The sequence below is a fragment of the Camelus dromedarius genome, chromosome 3 (assembly GCF_036321535.1).
Source record: "Camelus dromedarius isolate mCamDro1 chromosome 3, mCamDro1.pat, whole genome shotgun sequence".
NCBI lineage: Eukaryota > Metazoa > Chordata > Mammalia > Artiodactyla > Camelidae > Camelus > Camelus dromedarius.
Window position 1 is genome coordinate 38,467,719 of NC_087438.1, and position 25,405 is coordinate 38,493,123.

General features: G+C 39.8%; 1 protein-coding gene and 1 long non-coding RNA gene across 3 annotated transcripts in view; one reads left to right on the forward strand and one right to left on the reverse strand.

Moving 5' to 3' along the window:
* Positions 1–15,916, reverse strand: part of LOC116150763 (uncharacterized) — an 80,807-nt gene extending 64,891 nt beyond the window's left edge. Inside the window, exons 1-3 of the long non-coding RNA XR_004134507.2 lie at positions 15,867–15,916; positions 14,934–15,052; positions 12,572–12,654 (exon numbers count right to left, since the gene is read on the reverse strand). This is a non-coding gene — a long non-coding RNA (uncharacterized LOC116150763). The remainder of the gene's footprint in view (positions 1–12,571; positions 12,655–14,933; positions 15,053–15,866) is intronic.
* Positions 1–23,410, forward strand: part of RAB3C (RAB3C, member RAS oncogene family) — a 255,243-nt gene extending 231,833 nt beyond the window's left edge. For both annotated transcript variants that reach the window (XM_010974889.3, XM_010974888.3), the window contains exon 5: positions 15,445–23,410. In XM_010974889.3, coding sequence (XP_010973191.1) covers positions 15,445–15,632 — 188 coding nt within the window. In that variant the 3' untranslated portion in view covers positions 15,633–23,410. The remainder of the gene's footprint in view (positions 1–15,444) is intronic.
* Positions 23,411–25,405: the final 1,995 nt, after the last annotated feature.

A 25,405-nucleotide genomic window follows, 5' to 3' on the forward strand; every position in this document is an offset into this window, starting at 1 on the left:
CAGGCATTGCCAGAAGCTACATTCAGGAGTGAGCCACGCTGTGACTCAGCTACCCTGCCTGGGTAGGGGGAAGGCTAGGCTGCAGGGCAGGAAAGCTCTTTGAGGACCTGTGCCAGGCAGATTCGTGCCCTGCTGTGTTCCCTGGTCAGACTGCACCACCATTTTGGCCCCAATGATGAGCCAAGCCACTGGTTGTTACTGTTACTTGGGTGCTGAAGGTAGGAACTCAGTGTGCCAAGATCCAAGAGCTGGTGGGTGTCAGCCTGTCCCTGCTTCTACATTAGAATCAGATTCCCACTGGGCAAGCCTTATAGGTTCCCTCTCCATTCCTGTAGGGAGAGATGGGAATGGAGCCTCCCAAGAAGGAACCCACAATGCTGGGGGAGCGGCATGTCCACCCAGGGCTCTTTTCCCACTGGATAAACTGTATGCTCTCGGTGTGGAGCTGCACCAGCTCGGGGGAGGGGCAACCCAGTCAGCATGTAGCTGCTCCCCTTACCCTGCTAATGCAGTCTCTATTGACTCTCTGGGTTGCAGGGAGGGTGCTTCAGCCTCTCCCATGTGCTCTAGGATTTTCTCAGTGCTGTCTTGTACCTGAAGAGTTGTTCTTGGGAAGGATTGAAGTCGAGAATGACCTGTGTTGCTATGTTGGTGACATCACCCCAGAAATCTGGATTTTTGGCTCCAAAATAAAATGTTTAGAAGTCTGGGCACCAGATGTAACAACACACAGCAGTTTCAGTCTTGAAGAGTAGGTTGAATTGGGAAGGGGGAAAGATGAGGGACAGTGCTTCAGGAAATAACTCACACGGGCAAAGCTGCAAGAGGCTTGTGTTCAGTCTCTTCAACAGATGGAGAGTAGACAAGCTTGGCTGAGTGCAGGGTTTTGGGGAGTCGCTGGGACTGAGAATGATGAACCGGAGCATGGGCAGCTGCTCCACCAGCAAGCTCAGACAGCATCCTTTCCTCTGTATCGTTGATCTGAACTTTTCCCATGTAAGCTCATGTCTGGAGAAAAAAGGATGGGGAGGAAACCTCTACACTGAGCAGGATTTGTCAACCCTTAGAATGATCCTTGCATAGTTGCAGAATACTGACAAAGCAGGAGAGAGCTGCCATCCGCTCAGGCCTGGCTAAGGGCAAGGGTTCAAAGACTAAAATATTTGACCTTTTATTTTAGCAACACAAACCTTTGGCTAAGCTCCCATTCTCCCTTTCCTCCAGCTTTGGTCTGTGTTCTGTGGCCCTTCTTCAGGCAAGTGGGTCAAAACCCTTATCCATTCCTCCTCCTGAAGTCTGTCTCCAGGCTGGGGCTCAGCAGGGAACAAGCTAATACGATAGCTTGTCCTGCTGCTCAGCAATCCCAGATCCTGGCCTAAATGTCACCCCCCTGGCAACAGAATGACCTTTATTTGCTGCTCTGGTTCAGCCAATTGCACAGGAAAGGGAAGGTAAGACATTGGAACTGCAACTAGAATCTGGAAATAGACTCTTCCCATTTTCTAGTTTGGGAATAGAAACCCCAGGACACAGCATAGATTTTTTAACAATTAGAGATGAAAATCATTTACTGCACTATTATTTTTATAGAAAGAAAGAACAGTCATAATTTTTTTCTCTCTCCAAATGGTGTTTAGGGTTTTCCCTAAATAACTCCCCAGAACATTTTATGCAAACAAACAGTATTGCACATGGCAGAGCCATTGATATGTGGGAATAAATTGTTGCCTGTAAGTGTTTTCAATGCACTGGACAAAAGGCTGAGAAGGTAGTAAGTGCTCAATACCTGGGTTGTAATTACTACCACTAACGCAGTGCAAATGAAAGGAGAATAGAGTGTTGTGTTGGATGCTGTGACATTTCGGTACTCTTCAAGTGCCAGACGGGACCCTGCCACCTTGATGAGCAGAAGTGCCACACTTCTCTGGGACCCGGCACTCACTGGACCTTCAGGGAGCTGAGCAGAGAGAGTAGGGGGCAGCAGCCAAGCCGAGTGCGGTCGGGGTTCCTCATGTTCACCAGAATGTATTCAAATGCCCTCCCCAGTAAGCAGCTGACCTGGCATCTAATACTGGACTTGAATTCCTGTTTGAAAGGTTTGTGTTGGGCATGAGGTGCATTTTCTGATTGACAGAATCCTCTATCAGTGGAATGGTTTCCCCAGTAGGGCATGGGGATTCCTTCTGGAGAGATCTCTTAGGACAACATACATTCTCATTATTTAGAACACTGATTCTTTTTTTAAAAAAAATATAACCACCTATTGAGGTATAATTCACATACTATGCAATTCACTCATTTAGCACAATCAATTTTCACAGAACTATGCAACCTTTACCATAATCAGTTTTCATCACCCCAGAAAGAAACCTCATGCTCATTAGGAATCGCTCTCTGTTCTCCTGACTAGATAGATTTGCCTGTTTTGGACATTTCATACAAATGGAACCATACACTGTGTAGTCCTTTGTGTCTGACTTCTTTCACTTAGCACAATGTTTTCAAGGTTTACAAGGTTTATCTACATTGTAGCCTGTATCAGTGCATCTTATAGCAGAATGATATTCCATTATTTGGATTGCATATACCACATTTTATTTACCCTTTCATTAGTTGATGGACACTCAGGCCATTTCCACTTGTTGGTTATTATAACTCCTGCACAGAAATTGCTATTTAGCAAGAGTTGTGTGGACTTATGTTTTCATTTCTCTTGGTAATGTACCTGGAAGTGCAATTGCTGGGTCATACAGTAGCTATTTTTAACCATTTGGGGAACTGCCAGCATGTTTTCCAGAGGCTACATCATTTTACACTCAGCAGTGTGTAAGGATAGTCAGTATCTTATAACCTAAAGTATATACCCTTTGACCTTCACCGTTTTTGCCTACATCCCCCATCCCTGCCTCCAGCAACCACCAATCTGTTCTGTCTCTTTCAACTATATCTTTTTTATTCCACATATAAATGAGATCATACAGTATTTGTCATTCTGTTTGACTTATTTCACTTAGCATAATGCCCTCCAGGTCCATCCATGTTGTTGTAAATGGCAAGATTTCATCTTTTTGTGGCTGCATAATATTCCATAATCTGTGTGTATCACATCTTCTTTATTTATTCACCCATGTGTGTGCTCTTAGGTTGTTTCTGCATCTTGGCTACTGTGAATTATGCTGCTGTGAACATGAGGGTGCATGTTTTTTTCTAGTTAGTGCTTGTTTTCTTCAGATGAGTACCCAGCAGTGGAACTGCTGGATCATACAGTACTTCTACTTTTGAGGAACCTCATACTGTTTTCCATAGTGGATGCAAAATTTACATTCTCACCCACAGTACACAAGTGTTCCCTTTTCTCCTGACTCAATAGACTCCACATTCTCACCAATACTTGCTATTTCTTATATGTTTCATAATAGCCATTCTGAAAGGTATGAGGTGATGGCTCACTGTGGCTTTGATTTGCATTTCCCTGGTGATTAGTGATGTTGAGCATCTTTTCATGTACCTATTGACCAGCGGTATGTCTATTGGAAAAACATCTGTTTAGATCCTCTGCTCATTAGGTTTTTTTTTTTTTTTTTTTTGCTATTGTTACCTTTTCATTTTGTTGGTTTTTTTTAGAAGCTGTTTAGTTTTAGTCCCACTTGTTTATTTTTGCTTTATTTGCCTTTGCTTTTGGAGTCAGATCTAAAATATCATCACCAGGACTGATGTCAAGGAGTTTACTGCTCATGTTTTCTTCTAGGAGTTTAATAGCTTTAGGTCTTATGTTCAAATCTTTGATCATTTGAGTTACTTTTTGTATATAGTGTAAGTTAATGGTCCAGTTTTCTCAGCACCACTTATTAAAAAGACTGTCCTTTCCCAATTGTATATTCTTGACTCCTTTGTTGTAAATTAATTGACCACATGTGCACAGTTCTATTCTTGGACTCTTTTCCATTGATCTGGGTCTGTTTTCATGCCACAAAATACTGTTTTGATTACTCTAGCTTTGTTCTTGCTCATGATTGCTTTGGCTATTTTAAGGGGTTTTTTGTGGTTTCACATAAATTTGAGGATTATTTATTATATTTCTGTGAAAAATGCCATTGGAATTTTGATAGGGATTGCATTGAATCTGTAGATTGCTTTGGGTAGTATGGACATTATAACAATATTAATTCTTTGAACCTGTAAGCATAAAATACCTTTCCATTTGTGTCTTCAACTTTTTCCAGTAATGTCTGCATTACATTAACATTACAGTTCAGTGTACACATTTTTTACCTCCTTGATTAAATTTATCCCTAGGTATTTTATTCTTTTCTGATGTAATTGTAAATGGGATTTTTAAAAATTTCTCTGATAATTTGTTGTTAGTATATGCAAACACAACATATTTTTGTATATTTTGTGTCCTTAAACTACTCAATTTGTTTATTAGTCCTACCATTTTGTGGAGTCTTTAGTGTCATCTTCAGGTAGTGGCCGTTTTACCTTTTCCTTTCCAATTTGGATGCCTATCATTCCCTTTTTCTTGTCTAATGTCTCTGATGAATACTTCCAGTACCATATTGAATCAGAGTGGCAATAAATGGTATTTCTCTGTTATTCCTGATCTTAGAGGAAAAGCTTTCAGTTTTTCACCTTGGAGTATGATGTTAGCTGTGGGCTTGTCACATATGGCCTTTATTATGCTGAACTACAGTCTTTCTATAACCACTTTGTAAGAGTTTTTTTTAAATCATAAATGGATGTTGAATTTTGTCAGATGATTTTCATCCTTCATTTTGTTCATGTTGACTGATAGGCAGATGTTGAATCATCCTTGCATCCCTAGAGTAAATCTCACTTGATCATGTTGCATAATTCTTTTAATGTATTGTTGAATTCAGTTTGATAATATTTTGTTGAGTATTTTTACATCCATATTCTTCAGGGATGTTGGCCTTAATTTTCTTGTGTCCTTGTCTGGTTTTGGTATCAGGGGAATGCTGGCCTCATGAAATGAACTGTTAAAAGTGTTAGTATTAATTCTTCTTCAAATGTTTGGTAGAATTCACCAGTGAAGCCATCTGGTCCTGACCTTTTGTTGGGAGGTTTTTGATGACTGATCCAATTTCCTTACTAGTAATTGGTCTGTTCAGACTATTTATTCACGAGTCAGCCTTGGTAGATTACGTGTTTCTAGAAATTTATTTCCACTGTGATCTTTAATTCCTTCCTTCTGCTAATAATATTAAGAAGCTTGGTAAACTTTATGTTAGGCATACAGTTCAGCATGTATTCACTTTGTTATGCAACATAAACTTTACCATCTTAGCATATTTTACCAAAATTTAAAAAAATCTTAGTGATAAATGCCTATATCAAGATACTAAAAAAAAGAAGTCAAACTTTACACCTCAAGAAACTAGAAAAATAAGAAAGAACAAAGTCCAATATTAGCAGGAAGAAAGAATTAACAAATAGCAGAGTGGAAATAAATGTAGTGACTAAAAAAATGGAAAAGATGAAAAAGTAAGAGATGATTCTTGGAAATCAACAAACCTATTTAGACTCTGTAAGAGAAAAAAGCAGAAATACAAAGGATTGTAAGAGACTGCCATGAGCAATTATATGCCAACAAATTAAACAACCTAGGGGAAATGGATAAATTTCGGAATTCATTTCATTTTGCAAAAGTAAACCTCTATACCTGTTAAACAATGACTGTTTTCCCCTCCCTTCAGCACTGGCTACCACCATTCCACTTTCAGTCACTTTGAATTTGACTCATGTAAGTGAAATCATACAATATTTGGGGGGTTTCTTGTGACTGGTTTATTTCACATGGATTAATTCCCGAGTACATCTGTGTGGTATGTCAGAATTTCCATTTTAAGGCTGAGTAATGTAGTCCAGTGTATGTCTATACCACATCTTGTTCATCCATTCATCAGTTGATGGATACTTGGGTTAGCGTCCACCTCTGGGCTACTGTGAATGATGCTGTAATGAACATGGGTGTACAGAGGCTAGTGAATCTCAGCCTGCCACGTACATAAGAAACCTAGGGAGCCTTTTAAAATACTTATTCAAGGCTTTTCTCCTCAAGAGAGAAGTGGGAAAGGATGGTTATAAATTGAAAGTGTTCACTGACGTGTGTATGCTGAAATTATTAATACCGGGTGATGCCGTCAGAGGGACAGGTGTCCAAGTCTGGAGGCTAAATCAGTAACCTATTCATTAGGGGAATCTCTGTCAGCCTTCACAGTCAGCTTGCTGTGTGACCTTGGGCTACTTATTTGAACTGCTGAACCTTACTGCCCTGTCTGGTAAATTGGAAGTTGGAAGTGATCCTTAAAGTTCTATGAAAGACTGCTTCCTACACATTACTGATTGACATGCTGGCTTTCTACTCACATTCCTGTGTATGGATGAGAGGTTACATATTTCCAAGAACAAAGTCATGTTGCTATAGTGGAAGTTCGTATGTTCTATTGGGAGCTAATAGTAACCATAAAATCCAACCATGACTCAGTGGAAGAATAAAGACTAAAGTATTTGAATTTGGGGTTAGGATTTAGTCCATGAGCTTTAAATACCATGGACACATATAGGTGTGGGGTGTGGTCTTATACAGAATTGCTCGGATGAAGATACTGAGTTCCCTGGGTGGAGAATCACTTATTGTATAGTCAACTCGCTTTGCCCTGAATCCAAACAATTAGATGCTAAAATACTGATGTTGATTTCAATCCTGAATATCTCATTTATGATGAACAGAACCGAGGTCAATGAAAGGAAGGCTAATTTCCAGAACCTTTTATATAATTCTCTCTAGAGATAGAGCTGCCCTGATGGCCACCTTGATGATCTAAAGCAGCACAAAATATCAGGGTACCTTTGGAATCACTAAGAAGAAAAAAGGTTTCGTTAGGTTCACTGGCAGTGTTAAATCTAGTTAATGGCTTTCTAATTATTTAAATTGATGAAAGTTTGTTACATTAATTGACACTGGTTCCAGTTGAATTGGAAATTCTAACAGGAGCTTCTGCAGAGTATCTGAGGGAGCAAGAGTGTCCATGTTAATAGATCAAATGCCAGCTTTGCCACTGTGACAGGCTGATTAAGTAAACATTTGAGCAAAGTACTCGGCCATTTGGTGCCTGTTTCCTTAGCAGGAAATTGTAGAAAATACAATGTATAGTGTTTTAAATAGTACCTGTTATATATGTTGCTTTGTTACCAGTATTGCTGTTTTCATGGTCAAGTCGCCTAGTCATTATTTTTTCAGAGGCTCAGTCACACATTTGGCAATGCAAGAAACAATAATTTTGTAAAATAAGCAAAATACAAATAATATAGTTAACAATATTAGTAAAGTCATAAGTAAGAATTTAAGGCAGGAACATCCATTAGGTGTGGCCCAGTGTATCCCCAGGTCATCTGATTTAGTCTGTTCTGTACCAGCCTTTATCTTTAAGGGAGCTGTTACACGGGCACTGTTCATAAGATGCCCAGATTTCCTAGTGTTATTAGAGTGGGTGTCCTTAGTAGAGTTTAATTTTTCCCAGCGTAAACTTAAGTTTAAACTTAAATGACCATAGCCTGGTATTAACCATATAGGTCCTTCCCATAATTGAGGGAGGTTATATTCTTTGGCTGAAATTTGCTTGTTGCTTTGAATGGCTTGAGTGACCTTATGAATTTTCTTATATTTATGGCCAGGCTTAGAGCAGGTATTATTAATTAGCCAGGTGAGGGGATCCCACCTATAATTTCTTTCTGCTAGAATACATTTTCTAAGGGCTATCTAGTTAGAGCCTTGGAGTGGGGGAAACCCAAGGTAACCCAGAAGTACTAGATGTAGGTAACTGACCATAAACCTAACAATTGGATGAAGTTTAACTGTGCATAAGATTGTGAAATACATTTAGTTCATAAGTGAAGGTGTGAGCAATTATCAAGGTAATTGGTGTACAGGCCTGGTCTGGTGTCTTGGGTCAGCTGTCTACCTCCGATGTTATCTTATTCTCATCCTGGTCTGGTAGATTCTCCTTTTGTTTGAGCATTGTTTTGGGGTGATTTTCCTCTCTGTAGGCCAGTCCAGTGCAGAGGCCTTTTGTAAGTGGAGATATTAATCCAAGAGTCAATTCCCTTCAGTTGCACTGTGCATGAGCTAGTTAAGAGTACCTGATAAAGGTCCTTTTGTCTAGGCTGGAGATAGTCCTTAAATTGTGTCTTTTCCAGTATGCATAGTCTCCTGGTTGCAGGTCCTGGGGCATCAGATCTTCACCCAAAAAGAGTGTGCTTTTAATAATTTAATTAAACTTTACAGTAATATAACAAACAAAAAGGAACTATCTGGGAAGTGACTCTTAGGCCATAAATACAGACCTCCATTAACAAAGCTAGAATTTAATATTCACTGAATCATAATCTTTTTCTCTCTAAATTTACCCTCATTTTTAGCAACTATAGTCAAATCAAGATTAATTTATCCACAAATTAAGTCTTATTATTTGATCATATAGGCTGTTTCAAACTGGCTGTGCTGGAACTTTTCATAAGTAAGGTCGCCTAGGGCCAGGAAAGCCGCGTCTAGGGCTTGTCACAGATTTTGCCTTACAGATTTAGGTGAATTCTTTTATTTTCGAGGTCCCCAAATACCTTGAGATTCCTATACCTATTAGAAGGTGGTGTTCCTAATTTATCTGATAAAGCCACTGGGAACCTGAGAGTTTTCTCTCTGTCTGATCCCTCCAGAGATTGGAACGATGTCTGCTTACATAGGTATAATTTACCAAATTGCTGAGTCATAATTAGCTTAACTTTATATTTGCAAAACACAGATTAAAAGCCAGTAATGTTTCAGACAGGAACCATAAAAATTATAACCATTATTCACCGGTCCACTCAGTCCTATGTCACTAATCCTTTTGTCAAGTTTTATGAAGCCATCAGGTTTTCCAATAGAATTCTTTTATTTCTTACCCAGTTCAACATTATGGTATCAGAAACCTGTACTTATCAAAACAGTCTTTTCTGTAAACCTTCTTGAAGAGGAGGCATTTTGCAAAGGCATCGGAGTAAACATAACTATCTACGAATGGTAAAATACTTAAGGCATAAAAACTTGATTACAATGCAATTGACAAGAAACTTGAGTACTACGGTGACATATAACATTTTAAGATAATAACTAGAATTATGACTGATAGCATTTTACCAGGATATATCAGATTTTTAATAGTTCTGTATTTCTAGAATATCTATATTAAAATTTTTTCCTAATATAACCTAAGAAGAGTACTTATTTGACAATACTTCCCATGCAATTTAACATACCAAATGAACCTAATTAGTTTAATATCTCTTTTGGGGATGTTTCAGGGGCCCTTTGAAGCATCCTGAAGTTAGTTAGCCAGACGTCAAAGCAACTTCACTAAAATTTGATTTGGGAAGTTTGTCAAAAAAAATATCAAAAAGGTTTTAAAACACTTGGTCAGATAGGATCATAGGTCACTGTGAAACAATACTTACTCCCTTTGAAATGTCTTATTACCACGTTGGCAAGGGCAAATATGGAAAGTTATAACAGCTTGGCAATTAAAAATAAAAGAAACTTTATACTCTGTTGTCAAAAACAGATCAACATTTTTAAGTCTTTTCAAGTTTTGCACCAGCTTACTTTTAACAACCAAATCCTTTTAATTTTTAAATTAAATCTAAATTTAACCAATCCTGATCATGCACAAAGCTCTCTTCTTAGGGTTCCTTTTCCACAAACCTTTTATCACTTTGTGTATCCATATAATTTGCCCCTATTTTTCTCCATCCAGAAACAACCAGCTATAGAACAAACCTACCTTTAATTAAATTTTTAAAATAGAATCCTCAACTCTTAAAAATCTCAATTTTAGTGAAAACTTAAGAAATAAGCAATTACTAAAGACATGTCTGTTAATTAAATCAGCAAACCTTAACACCAGGTATTAATTTAATTTTCAGTATTTCCCATGAACCTAAAATTCATTCTGGCCAGTTTCCTTTTATATTTCTGAGAATTTATATAAATGCTTAAATTCCTTTAAGTCAATTAAGTAGAGCTCATTTACAAATTAATTTTAATACTACCATTCAAAGGTAAGGACATATGTAATATATGCATAGACATACAGACACAAAGATGTCAGTTTCATTTTCTAAACTTGGTCATCATGGATCAGGTATTACAATATGAAAGTCACTAGTTTCAGTTGGAATAGGTTAAATCTTAAAAGCTTCTTTCCTGTACTCTCAGGAATTAGAGATGGTTTAGATGAGATAAAAATTCCTGAGAGCCCTGGTCTTAAGGCACAGAGAGAGAAAAGCAAGTTTCCTAGGACTTGTTCCCTCAGTGTCAGAATTCTGATAAGGTTTTCTAGGTCTGCTTTTAGTATCTGGGAGAAGAAAGTGGGGCTTTCAGTATAGCCCTGTGGCATTACAGTCCATGTATATTGCCTCTCATTCCAAGTAGTGGCAAAAAAACGATACTGATCATCTGGCTCTACAGGAATACTAAAAAGTGCTACAGAGATCTATCACAGAAAAGAAGTCTCTGCTTTTAGGAATATGAGTAAGGTAGGGGGGTGTGGCAGTACAGAATGAGGAGTATTTTAATGGGTGATGTACAATGTCGCTAAAATCGAGTGCCCATAATTCTTAAGGTACTAGCCCTAGTAATTTGTCTTGCTCAGTGGCATCCTCGTCATGGGTCACAAACACTATATGATGATGGAAGTCTGATTGGTCCTTTAGATCTAGAAACATTTCTCCCTGAAGAGTAAAGGAAAGGGGCTTCATAGTTTCTAAGAAATCTCTGCCTATCAGGTGAATGGGAGCACTTTCTACTAGAAAAAAAGGAGTGACTTCCCTTAAGGAGAATTCTAAAGGTAACTGCATCTATCAGGGCTTTGTTTCTCCTTGTATAATCATTTCTACTTCTAGAGTGTTGAGAGGAGAAGGGAAAAGACTCCCCATGTTCCCTTGGAGCAGCCCTATTCTGGTTTAACTCGAAATTCCAGTGTAAAATCCAGTTTTCCTTCTAGGCTTCTCCTTAACTTACAATTTATTTTCTGATGCCCTGGTTTTCTGCAGTAAAAGCAACCTTTGGTTTTCTCTATTGAACAGGGATCGGTTAACTGTCTACTGGCATTGAGTACTTAACTGGCACAATTGAAGGTTCATGATTTTTGTAAATATCCCCTTTTCTTTCTTTTTAATGGTCTTGAAAAGTTGGTAAGCCAGTGTAACAAGGGTGTTCATAGGCAATACAGACCAACCTAGATTGTGTCCTTTGACTAAAGTAGTCAATTCCTCATCCAAGCCTTCTAAAAGATAAAGGATCATTTTGGTGATTAGAGAATGATTCAGCCGTCAAGCCAGAATATTGCTTAAAACCTTTTGTGACAGTCCAAAATTGGTTCATCAGGTCTTTGCTTGCACTGCCCAATCTCTGTCTAGTCTGCAGTTGTTTGGAAAAGCTCTGGAGTAAGTTTGAGTAATTTTTGAGCTAATTCCTTGCAGTCAGTGCGAGCCTGTGGACTATGTAATTCAAAGTCCATTAGAGGTTGCTTACAACCTGCTTTCTCTGTCCATTCCCTTGCTTTGCTTTCAAAAACTAATTGACATAGATCTGAAAACCCAAGCTCATAGGTCCAGGTGGTTAACTCAACCTCCTTAGCAAATCCCAATGGATCCTACCTTGGACTGAAATTCCTTAGCCAAGGCTGTAAGTCCTGCTCAGGTCCAGGGTGTATACGTAAGCACCGAAGACAGTTGACCTCTCCCTGTAATAGGTTTCTCCTTAAAGGGAGCTATAATCACCTCTGATTTTTTCATCCTCCTTCACAGGGGAAGAGGGAAAAGCAGGAGGTGGAAGAGGCAGCGTCTGCACTAGGCAATTCAGATAGAAAAGGATACGGCGGAGGAGCAGAGGGAGAGAGTGTCAGTGCTAGTGGCCTCTTTAAATTCCAATATAGTGTCAAGCAGTTTACTTTACTTTATGATTTCCTCTTTCAGAAGCTTCTAACTACCAATCACGTAAGCATTCCATTCAGTATGTTTGATCTTACAGCCAGCTTTTTCTAACTATGCACACAAAAATATCAATTTTAGAATATTAAAGGAACCCTAATTTGGCCATTTTAGATTGAGATCTCCTTTAGTATAATTTCCCCAGTTAAGTAGGTACTTGCAAGTACTACATGAATCTGGCTGGGGTGTTAGTGGGAGGTTGTTTTCTGACACCCCTCATTTCTCTGAAAGACTCTAGTTCCCATTTTAAAGTTGAATTTGTCAGGGATAAAAGTGAAATTTTGTCCCTGACAAATTCAGTTGAGGTAGCCAAGTTGAGGAAAAGTGTCACCTTAGCCTCTTACCTAACTACTCAGTACAGACCCTGGCATCTTTCAACCAGGCCCCATCCAGCACCTCTCCACTGGGTGGGGATTTCCCTCTAGTGTCTCTCAACTGGAGGGCCAGGTACCTGGATACACCACCAACGAAAACTCAGGCTCATCAACCAATATGGGAGATTCGAGAACCAGGAGCAACTCACCCGACTTCATCTGGACTTCCCGAGGAGGTGGATGGGTGCAAAGGGGAGAAGTCTGCTCTGGGTCCCTTCGACAAAACTGTCAACTGAAAAATCACACAACGTGAGAATTGTGGGTTAAGTTTTATTTGGGACAAAAAGTCTATAGCCCTGGAGACAGCATCTCAGAAAGCTCTGAGAAACTGTTCCAAGGAGGCAGGGGGAACACTCAGTATTATGTTCGATTTCAGTGAGTCAAGCGTGTATTTAGGTGGAGGCTTGCTGCTAGTCACGAGGAGCAGATGTCACCAGTAATTTTAGTGCCTTTCTAGATAAGAGGAGACACAAGAACTGGGTTCATAAAATCTTGTCCTGTACATATCTAGCTATCTGAAGGCCTGTTCGGCCAGTTTTCCCAGAGCACAGAGTGCCTTATTTCTGACCTCCATCCTGAACTCCTTTCAGGATGTGTCAGAACTCAGGGGCTGCAGCGGCTCGTGATTTAATCCAGAGTTAGCTGGCCAACGTGTGCAAATTTTTAGTTCGCAGCACTGTGACACACATTTTCTCATTTGAGCCTAACGATCACCCTATAAGCTAAGGAAGACAAATGTCATAAATAAGGAACATGAGAATAAAAACATCTCCCATGGTCATAAGGCCAGTAATTAGTGCTAGTGTGTCTAGAGCTGCCATCCTCCTGCTGCTTCATCCCCCTCACCGCAGTCTGGCATCTCTTTCTCCAGGTCTTCTGGAGGGCTGTTCTAATATGATGTTCTCTCCCAGGCACACTCTCTCCTTAGTGGCCATATCTTCCTGGGGTTCCAGGTTAAGGTCAAGAGGGTGGAAGCATTCTGGCTCTTGGCATCAAAGATCATTTTACTGACCTCAAGTTGTACACCAGCAGCATTTTGTGTCTCAAAGCCCACATTTGACAAATGTTTGTATGAATTACTTTTTTTTGTTTGTTTTTACAATGACCAGATCTTTACTGATACCCTTCAAGTTCAGTGCTCTTCCCAGATTATGCTAATTAGACGTGTCAGCATAAGAGGTGAGAGAATTGAACTTGTAAGTGAAATCTTTGTGCCAAATTATGGAATGCTTTTCCCTAAAGTCTCATCTTGGTATCTTGACCTCAGTGGGGTTTGGTCCTCTCATGGCTTAAAGCACCCTCCTGTTACCACCGAGAAAAGCCCCACAAGGATACAAGTAGTTCCGACTTCTAGGCAAGAATGGATCTAAGCTATTGCTCTTTCCAAAAACTGGATCGAATCGCTGAAAGGTGAATGATCCAGCCCTACAGACTGCAAATATTAGGAAAGAGAATTCTGCTAATGCCAGATCGCCTTTTCTGTAAAGAAATGCAGAATTTAAGAGTGCTCTACATATAAGCATTGTCCAGAGACAAATGAAAGAGAAATACAAGCCACAGAGGCCTTGAAATAATATGTCCACTGCTTTTTTATAGAACTTGGCTCCACTCATTCTTACTCCTTCAGCTCAAATCGTGTGGGTTATTCACTTGGATTTTGACAACAGAATACACAATAGCTAGTAACGAATGAAATTCAAGCTCAGATACAGTCATCTATCTTAATTAAGAAACTTTAATTCCCCAAAAATGCTTTTCATTGTTCCTCTCTCCAGTACTGCTTAAGAAAATAAGTATTTCTGGGTATAAGTGCATTTTTGACATGCATGCAAAATATTAAGCCTTTTTTTTTTTTTTTTCTTCTTTGGCCCCAGGAGCTGGGATGAAATCACATGATTTCATCATTCTGAATCCATGTGGCTCCTCACAGATAGGGCCAGATGTAACCGGAAGGATTTATAGGGTGTAAAATTCAGAATGGATTAGGAAAGCATTTCTGTGTTTTAGCCCAATACCTCCTAAATCAACATCCCTGGAACGGACCAGAGCAATCTCTGGCCTAGTGGGGAGGTTGTCATGGCAACTGTCAGGCAAGCTCAGCTCGTGGAATGTGAATGCAAACAATAGAGAGTGATAAGATTGGGTACAGAGTAGCTCCTAAGGCTGCTTCTGCCCAGGTACAGTGACACATCAGGAGAAGCATGCATCTGTCACTGACTTCTTTTGTACCTTCTTGCACTTGTGGCAGTTCATTTGAAATCTATCATTGTCCTTTTCCAGATGTTGATTAAAAACATTGCTGCTGACAGATAACGGAAGCTATGGCAAACTCAGCACCAGTAGCTAGATGCAATGGTATATACAAAGCCCTGGAGGACTGTTAGGCTAATACCACTCAAAAATTTCTTTAAGGAGGCTGAAGCACACTTAAAGTAAATCCAGTGATTCTTTAGTGCCACCTTGTGTCCAGTTAGTGTCCAGCTAAATACTGGAAATTTACCAGAGGCTTACCTGCAAACACTTCCCGAGGCAGCAGTAGGACAGACAGGGAAAAAGCTGGAGCTGGATTATGCTGGAGTTCAGGAGCATAGTGATTTTGGTACAACCTTTCTTAATGATTTTGGTACAACCTGAAATAGACAGAAAACAAAAAATGCTAAGTAACACTAGTCCTAGAAAAGACTGGAAGAGGCTACATGGTGAGCCAGGTCATGGGGGAAGAGATGGCAGAGACAGACTCGGTAATTACTAACTCCTGCCAAGGTTGTTTTTTTGTTTGTTTGTTTGTTTGTTGTCTAAAGAGAATAAGATGGGACTGTCAGTAATTCTACTTTATAACTCTCATTCTTGATTAATGGCTCACAAGATTGTAGCCTTTGTCCAAATGGCATCTCATGCCTGCCTCTCATTTCTCACCCAAACCAAATCCACCAGCCACTACTGCCCCACCGTCACCGAGTCCCGTTTAATTTCAGCAACAGTATGAAATAACTAAGCTGTGGTTTCCCTATGTTTCTTCCAGGTTTTGAGTTTTTTGAAACAAGTGCCAAGGATAACATTAACGTCAAGCAGACATTTGAGCGCCTCGTGGATATCATCTGCGACAAAATGTCAGAGAGTTTGGAGACTGACCCAGCCCTCACTGCGGCGAAGCAGAACACGAGACTCAAGGACACCCCACCTCCACCGCAGCCCAGCTGTGGCTGTTAATGTCCCCACACAGGCAGCTCCGGAGGGTTGGTTGCTAAAAACAGCATTTATAAATGGTCGATTAGCCTTCACTTATACTGCCTAATAATTATTGGAGGGAAATCGATGTCAGTGGCTCATACATGCATTCAATTCTGGGGAGATTTCCTCTGTTAATATGTGGCGAATATGTGATCTTAAATTTGTAAGGACTATCCATTTACAAACATCTGGTATTTGCATGTGATTTGTTACCTGTCTTCTAGGCTCTTTGTGTTTCAGATTTCTTAGATTAAGCAACTGCTGGGACCTCCAATTATAATTTCAGTGCAACTGACTTCTGTGCCATGGGTTCAAATTCTGCTTTTCACCTGTAGGGATGAGAACCAAGGAATTGGTTATGTGTGTGGTATGGGCTGGCGGAGATCTCAGAGACCTTATTTGCTCTATTCTTAATTGAAAATCAAGTGGAAATTTTATTTATGACTAGGGATACTGTCATGGCTCTGGTCAATCTACAGTTCAGGAAATAAATCTACTTTTCAGTGTTATTAAGAAGACCATTGACTATAAAGAAATGGAAATGTTGTTTAATGCCCTTGCAAATTTCCTGAGAGATTAATATTTACCTGACTAGAAGTGAATAGTCATCTTAGTTTAGATGCTTAAGGAAGGAATTCCTAAGCCAGGACTGCTCCTCCCAACTTTTTGCAAATCTGAGGGCTCTGATGGACTGAGGTATCTGCTGAATGTGTTATGTGACAAGCATCTGAACCAAGAAGGGGATAAGTAACTGTAGAATTTCCAAAGCCTGACCTCCCCCCATAACACAGACCCCCCCCCCAACTTTCTAGAACCATCACCAACTCTTGGAACAGAGGTCAAGCTGAAGCCCCTCTTCCCATAGGATGTAGACTTACTTCACAGACCACTGCCTTCTGCTCACACCTCCCTAGGTTATTCCTAGTTACAAGTTACTTAAACAGTATCTTGATGGTTCTCAGGTTAAGGAAAAGATAATTTTCATCTCTAATATTTTTCAGTCCAAGTGTTTATACTTCTTTTAAGGCATATCCACATTCTGTAAGGCTATTAATGTTAAACATGCTTAAATTACTCAGAATACTCTTTAGAGCTGAGAGTTCCAGAAATACTTTAAGACACCATAAGCAATTGGAGAGGAAAAAGGAAACCATAGGAACACTCAGATTTCCTGAAGACCATTTGAATAACAAGCAAACCAATCCCATCAGTTATCTAACTGAGCACTGAGGAGAAACATGGCATCCACACCACTCGCCAGCACCGTTGACAGCTAGGACTCTCAGAAGGTAGCAGGCACGGATGGCAGATTTGGAAGAACAGTTTTAATAGGTGAACTTTCCCCTTTTTTGGTGATCATGATAAAGATTTTTTTTCTCTTTTCAAAAACAGATACTTCCTATGAAAGAATGGAGTCCAAGTTTATTGAACAAGGCTATTGAGAGAGAAAGATGCATATATCCAAAGTGATCTCTGGAGGATAAATGCCTGCAAGTCAGGGAACTAGGTCACATACATGATTAGTAAGTTAGAAGATGAACATTAGAGGAGAGAGTATGTGGGGTATCTCAAGCATACCCACATTCTTACTTCTCATCTTCTTAGTTTGTGATCCACTAATTGGCAATAAATTTTCACTTTGGCACTCTGCAGGACAGGCTTCATGAAGACAAGAAAACATTAATGCTTTTTTGGATTTTAATGGGGCAACCAGCTTCCAGAAACCACAGAAATTAAGTGAAGGGAAAGAGAAGTTGGGGGCTGTGCAAAGCAGAAGCCTGTCTGCATGATATTGTAGTATTTCTATATCTTAGACTAGAAAGTGGCCATGTTAAAAGATAGTTGTTAAGCTAACTTTTATAATCTAATATGCAGTAATAAAGTCAGGAAGACCTTCCCCTCCTCTCTCAGCCCCAATCTCACATACATACATACAGATGTCAAGGACCTAAGTGTGATGTTTCAGATGGCTTCTTCAGAAGGACCTTGATGGGTGCAGTATCGTAAAATGCAAAGCAAAATGAGAGAGAGTAGAAAAGTGGGAAGAGTTGAGTTTGCCCTCTTGTAAAGTCCTCCGCTGAAGAACTCATCGCTATTGAAATTAGTCGGCCCTAGAACCGGAAGACCAAAGCCCAGTGCCCTCTTACACCCCGTCAGACACACCCAGGTTGAACCGCTTGGTGCCGGTCAGAGGAGCACGATACAGCAACAGCCTGGGTTCATGGCCAAGAACATTCGATAACTTCTACTTTACAAACCTCACTGGAAGTGAAGCCTACCTAATTGATGCTAAGTTCTGAAGCTCGCACCCTGGTGTGAATTTCACTAAGTGAGAAGTTTCCAGAAAGGATTGTCACAGAGCTCAAGTGAATTAAGCACCTGTACTCCTGCTGTCAAACACATGGAAAGAGAGAAAATCCTCTATTCCTAATCTCATCAAGAGATCCTTGTTTTAACGTCAAATTTGGCAAAAGAGGAAACAGCCCAGGGTTAACTAAGCAAACTTGTATTGGCATCAAGCTCTATCACTTGTAAATTATAACATGGCCGCGCCAAGGTTTTTCTGCCTTTTGGTCAGCATGCACACAGTACCTCCTACATTCTCTCCAAGTGCCAACAGCTTAAATAACCCAGACCATTTATACTAATGGCTTAACTAAATTTGTATTCAGAAGAACAAGACACCTTACAAAGTATGTGCTTGTATTAGTTTATAAATTGTAGACATCCACCTTTTGTCTTTGATGCAGCTGAATTAACTGTTTCACGTCTGAACTTCTCTTATCTGCCACCCACTTCCTCACCACCCGAACCCTCCAATTACTTTTACAAACAAACCTTGCTTGTTTTGAGCAGATACTTCCAAGAGCTTTGGTTTGGGGGCCTTCCTTTCTGTTCTTAAGTAAATAAAAGCTTGGACTGGAAATTGTTTCCTCTATACAGCCATCTGTGGAGTGGATCCTCATTTCAGCTTTTGGGGATGTGAGTGGAGGTCGTAGGTACATGAAATTCCTTAAGTTTTAAGATGGCAATTTACAATTTAGCATTATATTCATGGCTTCTAAGAAGAATTGCTTTCAGACAGTGAATTAGTTCATTGCCACTGCCCCCACAGAACAGCTTCCACTGCCTTGATAAACTTTTAACCTCCTCCTTAGACCCACTTAAAATCAGTATCCCTTTGCTGCCTGGTAAATAAGTGCTAAGATTTTTATTTGGAAAGGGATCTCTGATGATGCCTTGGGTTATAGCAGAAAGCTGCAGCATTGTTATGTTAAATGTGAACTATAAATTCTACAAAACTACACCCCACATCATATGACGTCTATATACTCAACAAACAAATCTATTTCCCCTATTTAACTCATATCCAGATTAATCATAGTTCTTTTGCTTAGCTCATCAGTTACTTTTTGGAAACCAATTTAAACTTCCAATTTTACCTACATCTATGCTGAGAATAGACTTTCAGGGATGCAGTATTCTTTTTGAAAAGTAAAATACAGTTTACTAGTAACTGAACTTCCATGAAGCAACATTGCTTTTTGGAGCGTGACAGTCAGTAATCAGTGGCTCACTGTAACGTGCTTTTATCCAACGTGTCTCTTCGTGCATGGCGAGGATGTACAATGCCATCTTTCAGTCAACCATGGGGCGTTTGTGGGACTATATTAAGAACATACCCAGATTCTACCAAGTTATCCCACGGCTGAAGCAGCAGCTGCATGTGAAAAACTAAAACTAATCTTAAAATCATGATTAAAAACCTTCTTGGCCAAAAAGGGTTTAATAATTTTCATATACTACTGTAATGCTCCATCAGGAGTTTTTGGTGCAGCTTCCTTGGGAGGTAGCCTTGTCTTTCTGTCTGAAGAATCTCCTCTCTCTCTAAAGTCAAGATCGCATGCCTGGGAACTGGAAGTCTTTGTCCCTTGGTGTGTCTACTCAGTGCGCTGTGGCAGGGTGCCATGTGAGCAACTAGACCCACGTGGCTTTTCTAATCACCCCCTGGGAGATGCAGCCTCTGCGGCTCTGTGTGGCTTGTATGTGCGCTACCTGTGCTTTAGTGGCCTGACCGTAAAATGCTGAAGTCCTTCTGATGAGCTGAACCATTAGGGTCGGCTTTTTAGAATCCTCATAGGTAAATTTTTGCTCAAAGCCAGTTAAAGTCATAAACCTATTTTATATTCTGAAATTGGAACAAACTGGGTAAAAGATGAAATTTATAACCAGAAAAAAAGCCTCTCTGTTATCTCTGCAGTGTATGTAAAGGGCTCTGGGTCCTAAAAATATGATATTCCCTAAGGGGGCAAATACAGGTCTGGAGAATTTATTTTAAATATATCTACCTATTGTTATTTCACAAATAAATGTTTTTTTTTCCTTAAACACCTTTACAGAAATGCTTGACACACAGTCAAATATTTCCCTTCAGTAGATTAAAAGATTTACACTCACCCAGTGTTGCCGCTCCCAGCACAGACTCAGTGTGTATAAAAGACAAATACCTTTTCTATGAAGGGAAATGTCCACATATGGTGCTTTCTCAGTGCTAGAGAAAAGGGAGCTTTTACTACGCTCCAACTGTAACTGGGATTTGCTGAAAAAGGTCTACAAAATAGATTCCTCACACTGATTTGATTTGTGTATCTGTTCACATAACTAATTCCCATTGAAAAGAGAGGATAGAGAGAATATATTTTGCAGATGTTCCAGAGAAAAGAAATTATTTCCAAGCCTCTGTCAGAGCTTGAGTATTAAGGGCAAATCAACTGGCTAGTGGGCCCACTGGGCTTTCTATTTACAGTTCTCTTTTCTGCTTCTTGATTTTTGATCATTTCACTTTTTAAAGCACTATCCTCACAGAATGACAGGACCCAGAATAGGAAATGAGACTCAAGTTTCACCATTTACCTCCCACCAGCACTGTTATTGGTAGAGTTTCAACCAGCCCTTACTACTGACATGAGGTGGGGGGAAGGCGGTTACCTGTGTATTTCATTCACCTGTGTTCATACTTCATTGTGGACAACTGAGAGTTGGCTGTGGCTTTATTCCTTAGTGGAAATGCTTCATATTCATGTTGTTTGGGGCTGGAGGTTGCTTAGGCTCATGAATGCTGTTCTTAAAGACTCAGATGGTACATGAGCCGCAGACACCTGGCCTTTCAGGGACGTGAGGGTAACTTACATCTGTCTAGTGGTTCCATGCGCCTCAGAAGAGTCAAGTCTGGGGGTTGTTTCCTGTATCAGTATGATGGTTCTCCATGCATTGTCTCATCACTCCTAGGATATGTCCTGAATGAAAACTTCCTGTAATTCCTGTTAATATATTGTTAATGTCAAGATGTGATGTGATACCGTTGAACTGTCCAAATGTACAACTATTTAATGGTGTTTGTGGAACTGAAGTGTCTTAAATGTTGCATGAAATATGTTATAAAAATAGATTTGTTTTCTATTTTTCAACACCTCAGAATTGAGGGTTCATGGGCCAATAAGTGCAATATTTAATGACTTACTCAGTGTATATACAATAGTGTGAAAGAGTGAATTGTAATGAATGTGTGGGATGCTTCGATGGCTGTTTGACTTACTCAAATTATTTCTTGTAGCTGTATTGTCTAGTGGTGCAGTTTATACAGTAAATACCTACTGGTGTCATGTGAAATTCCTCTGTGCCTACTTCAAAGTATGTCTTTACCTGTAAGACCGAACATTTAGGATCTGCAAGTATATGTCAATTTTGCCTTTTAGAATTGTGGATTTTATTTTCAAGACAGAATGGCTGTTCGTTTATTTATGTAGGCATTCCCTTCTTTAATTCAGAGTTCTCCTTAAGCCATTTATAAGGGGCTAATTTAGAAACCTAAGAAAAAATATGCACATAAGGAAAAGTCATTTTTATTTTTCTCTGAAATGTTGATCATGTTTTCATCTAAGAATTTTTACTCATATTTTATATGTCTATTTTATTGTTACTCTGTATTTTGTTTGGAAATTTAAGTGTCAATCCTGGGAATCCTAAAATATTGATGTCTTTTTAGGTGGTGGCTAATGTTATATTCACTTTCAAGTCTCAATTGTCCACACTAGTGATAAACAGGTCAGAATCCTTAAATCACATTAGTAAGTCATCATAAACTCATATGTTCATCCTCAAACCCCTTGGTTAATATCATTGGTGGCCTAGAACTTCACTGAGATGCAAAAACCAAGAAATGAGGCCTGGTAGCTGGATTATCAAAAACTCTTAGGTGTTTATGTCTATGAAGTTTAAAGTAGGCCAACTACTTTAAACTCCTATTTGCCATTTCAATTTTTGAGGCAAAGCACTCATTTTAATATTGTGCTTTGCCTTTTCATTTAGAGTAAATCATGATATCTTTAGGAAGAAAAGTTGACTTTTTCCCTAAAAATGATGAAGAGCCATTGGTTTTAGATGACCATGGCCATCTGGACATCATATCAACCCTTCAGGCCTCTCTATAGCAGTTGCCTGAAACTGAAATGTGAGGACGTGCCAGTCGCATTAAATGGCTCTGGGCTACCACCAGCGATGGGTGGCCCTGTTTTACATGCGATAGCCTGAAATTCTGTACTCAGCTCTCAGACCCACTGAAGAAGTCAAGTGAAGGTGGGTGAAACGGAGATTGGTGACAACTTTGTGCCAAATTTAAAAAAAGAAACAAATGTAAGCAGGTAGCCAACATTAGAATGATAATTTAAGGGTGTGTTTAAATGTTTAGTTACTCATCAACAGTTACTGAATACTGTGTGCTCAGTGCTGTGGGACTGAAACATGAAAGAGGTGGATGGCTCTGGCCCCTGATGGGCTTGCTGACGGAAGGACAAGGAACGAAATTCCAGGATATAGTCTAAATGCTAAGTTATGTCAGGACATAGGAGCAAGAAGAATGGAGGACCTATAAGATCTGGAAGAGTCAAGAATGGCTCCATGGAGGAGGATATTAGATAGAGGAGACTGTACCAGGCAAGTATGTGGGAAAGACTGCAGTTTGTTCCCTTGAATGGAAGGGTGACAGAGCTGGCAGCTATTGGTCATTGTTTTTTTTTTCCAGAGAGCCATACTGGCCCTTGGAAACCCAAGAAATTACCCCAGTTTGGCTCTGTTTTTGTCCCAATGAGGAAGACAAGGTGCTACCTTGCCATATTCCTCTGTGCTGAGCAGCCCCAGACTCAGCCCCAAAACACAAATCAATCTGAAATCACATTGGAACAGCTGATGTAGACATTTTGCCCGTGCACCAAACCACAAGACATTGTCTAATGCAATGTCAACCAGTCAGATGTGTGCCCAGAGATTTTTCTGCAGTTCTGTGTTTCCCATAAAGGGCGTTGGGAAGTGCACTGATGAAGACCTTCCTTTGTAACCAGGCACTTTTGGCTCCTTCTCAGTGACTGCACTGTGGAACTCTTCTTGAGAAAAAATTGAGTAACAGCTTAATGCTTTCATGTAGTGATTGTGACGTTGATTTGAAAACTGCTGCACAGCAAATCCTGTGACCCTTCGTGTGTCCACAGGAGCGCCTGTCTGGGTTTAAAGCTATTGAGTGTATTCACATTGTGAAGTTTTCATTCTCTTTACTGAAATTAATTGTGTAAGAACTGTATGTGCTCTACTAGGTATTAAGTTTGTATGTGAGTTCTGTATAGAAACTGGTTTTTGTTCTTTGGGTTTATCTTGTTTTATTTTTTGGAGATTACAATAAATATCTAAGAGACTATATTCCTGAATTTCTCAGTCTTGGTCTGAGAAGTTTTTTCATCTCCCTTCTATTGATATTAGTTTTGGTCCTAGGATGTCTGTTTCCATTTCTGTTTCCTTCCTTTTCCACAATCCTAGGCACAGTGCTGAGCTTGAACTAGAGACAGGAGATATATTTTCACTTAGGGCTATGGGTTTCCAACATATGATTCTGGACTTCGGTTAAGGAGTTAACTCCAACAATATTTGTAACCTTTTAAGGTAAGTGACTTTATACCTGACTGCATTCCAGAGTCAAAGCTCTTAGTTGTATTAAAAAATCGCCTCTGTTACCTGAAGATCATGTGTCCCTGTATCTAAAGTTGGGGGTCCAGTGACCACTGTGGCACTGTACTGACACAGCCTGGGAAAGGAGCATTCATCAGGGCGATGTGTGGGTGAGATGTGTGTGGTGTACAGTGCGTGGTGCAGTGATGTTCCAGGTGAGGTACCAGCTTGCCTTGGTCCTGGACCTCAGGGCATGGGGAAGCACCCAGTTATCAATCTGTTTGCATCACAGAAGATCACTACTAATTTTAAGACCCCTTAGTGTTCTAATTGTGCCACCAGCTCTATCCCTATATATTTTCTTCCAAATATACATCTAAGGCCATTGCCTGAACTCTGGGCTAAAAATAAGCTAAGCAAGAAGTCCCAGGAGTATCCACACGGGTCCATGAGTGTCAAAGTAGCTGCCTGACAGAACTCAGGGACAGGAGGGTCACCTGCCGGTCTAGACAAAACAGGTACCATGCAAAGAATCCAAATTAAAGGGAAAGTAATAAATTAAGGGACTTCCAGTTAGACTGACATTTATAGAATGTCTTATTTGTGCTAATTTCTTGGTATATATGAAAATAAATACAGTAGGAAGCTGACCATAGTGAACTCAGACAATTGTGAAAGAGGAAAATATATGTGTATATTAATAAATGACAGTTTTTAATTTAATATATCCTAATATTTGTGTCTAATAATTAAAATGAACATTAGAAATTTGTTTCATTCCAAAAGAACTCAAAAAAGTCTTCTCTGAAATGCTATAAAATACATTTTTTTAGACAATAGTCCTCTAACCCCTGGACAAACTGATAAAAATCTCCTCAGTCGCAAGACCTCCAAACAACTACACATGCTTTGCGGCTGTTCTGAGGCTCCTTTGGCTAGGCCAGTTTGAACCGGTTTTAGCAGGAATCCCCCTCTATGCTCACCCCTCAGAAATAACTACCCTGACTTTAGTTTAGAAAACAAATTTACAGCATGGCTATTTCTTCCTCAATAGCATTGAAAAGGTAGACCAGAAAAGAACACATCTGGCACCCTCAGGAGACGCTACCATTTTCCTCTAGGTTTCCTGCTAGACTTGAAAAAGACCCCTTCCAAATAAAAGGCCACCTAGCAGAGCTCTGTGCCTGGACGTTTCTCAGGGACACCAAAGCCTCTTGGTCCTCCTACTTCGCCTTTCAGTTTCTTCTCACCTCAGCCCATGCCCACCAAGTCCAAAGAGTCTTTAATCCGGTGGAGAGAGGTCTGGCTAACTTTCCTTCCCAATTTACTGTTTATGCCCCAAGCCCTTTAGCACTAGAACTTCTTGTTTATTAATTCTAAATCTCAGGCAATTTCAACTAGAAATCATATTCTCTTTTTATACTGTATAGACAGTATCAGGAAAGCAGGTATTATAGAAAACCTAGATTAATATGTTCAGAACAAGATCCTACCAAGCAGACAATTATAATACAGTTTGATTAGTGCCACTATTTACATATAAACTTTCACGAAAGCACAGAAGAGAGGCAATTAACCCTGATTGGAGACGAGGATCGGGATGTTCCAAGAAGGCTAACTAGAAGAAATGAGGCCTGAGCTAAAACACAGGAGATGTAAGGGTTACACAAGAGCAGAAGTGGAAGATGGTTCATGGTTCCAAACAAAGGGAGATGCACAGGCGACCCACAGAGGTGTGGCGGAGCACAGGGTATTTC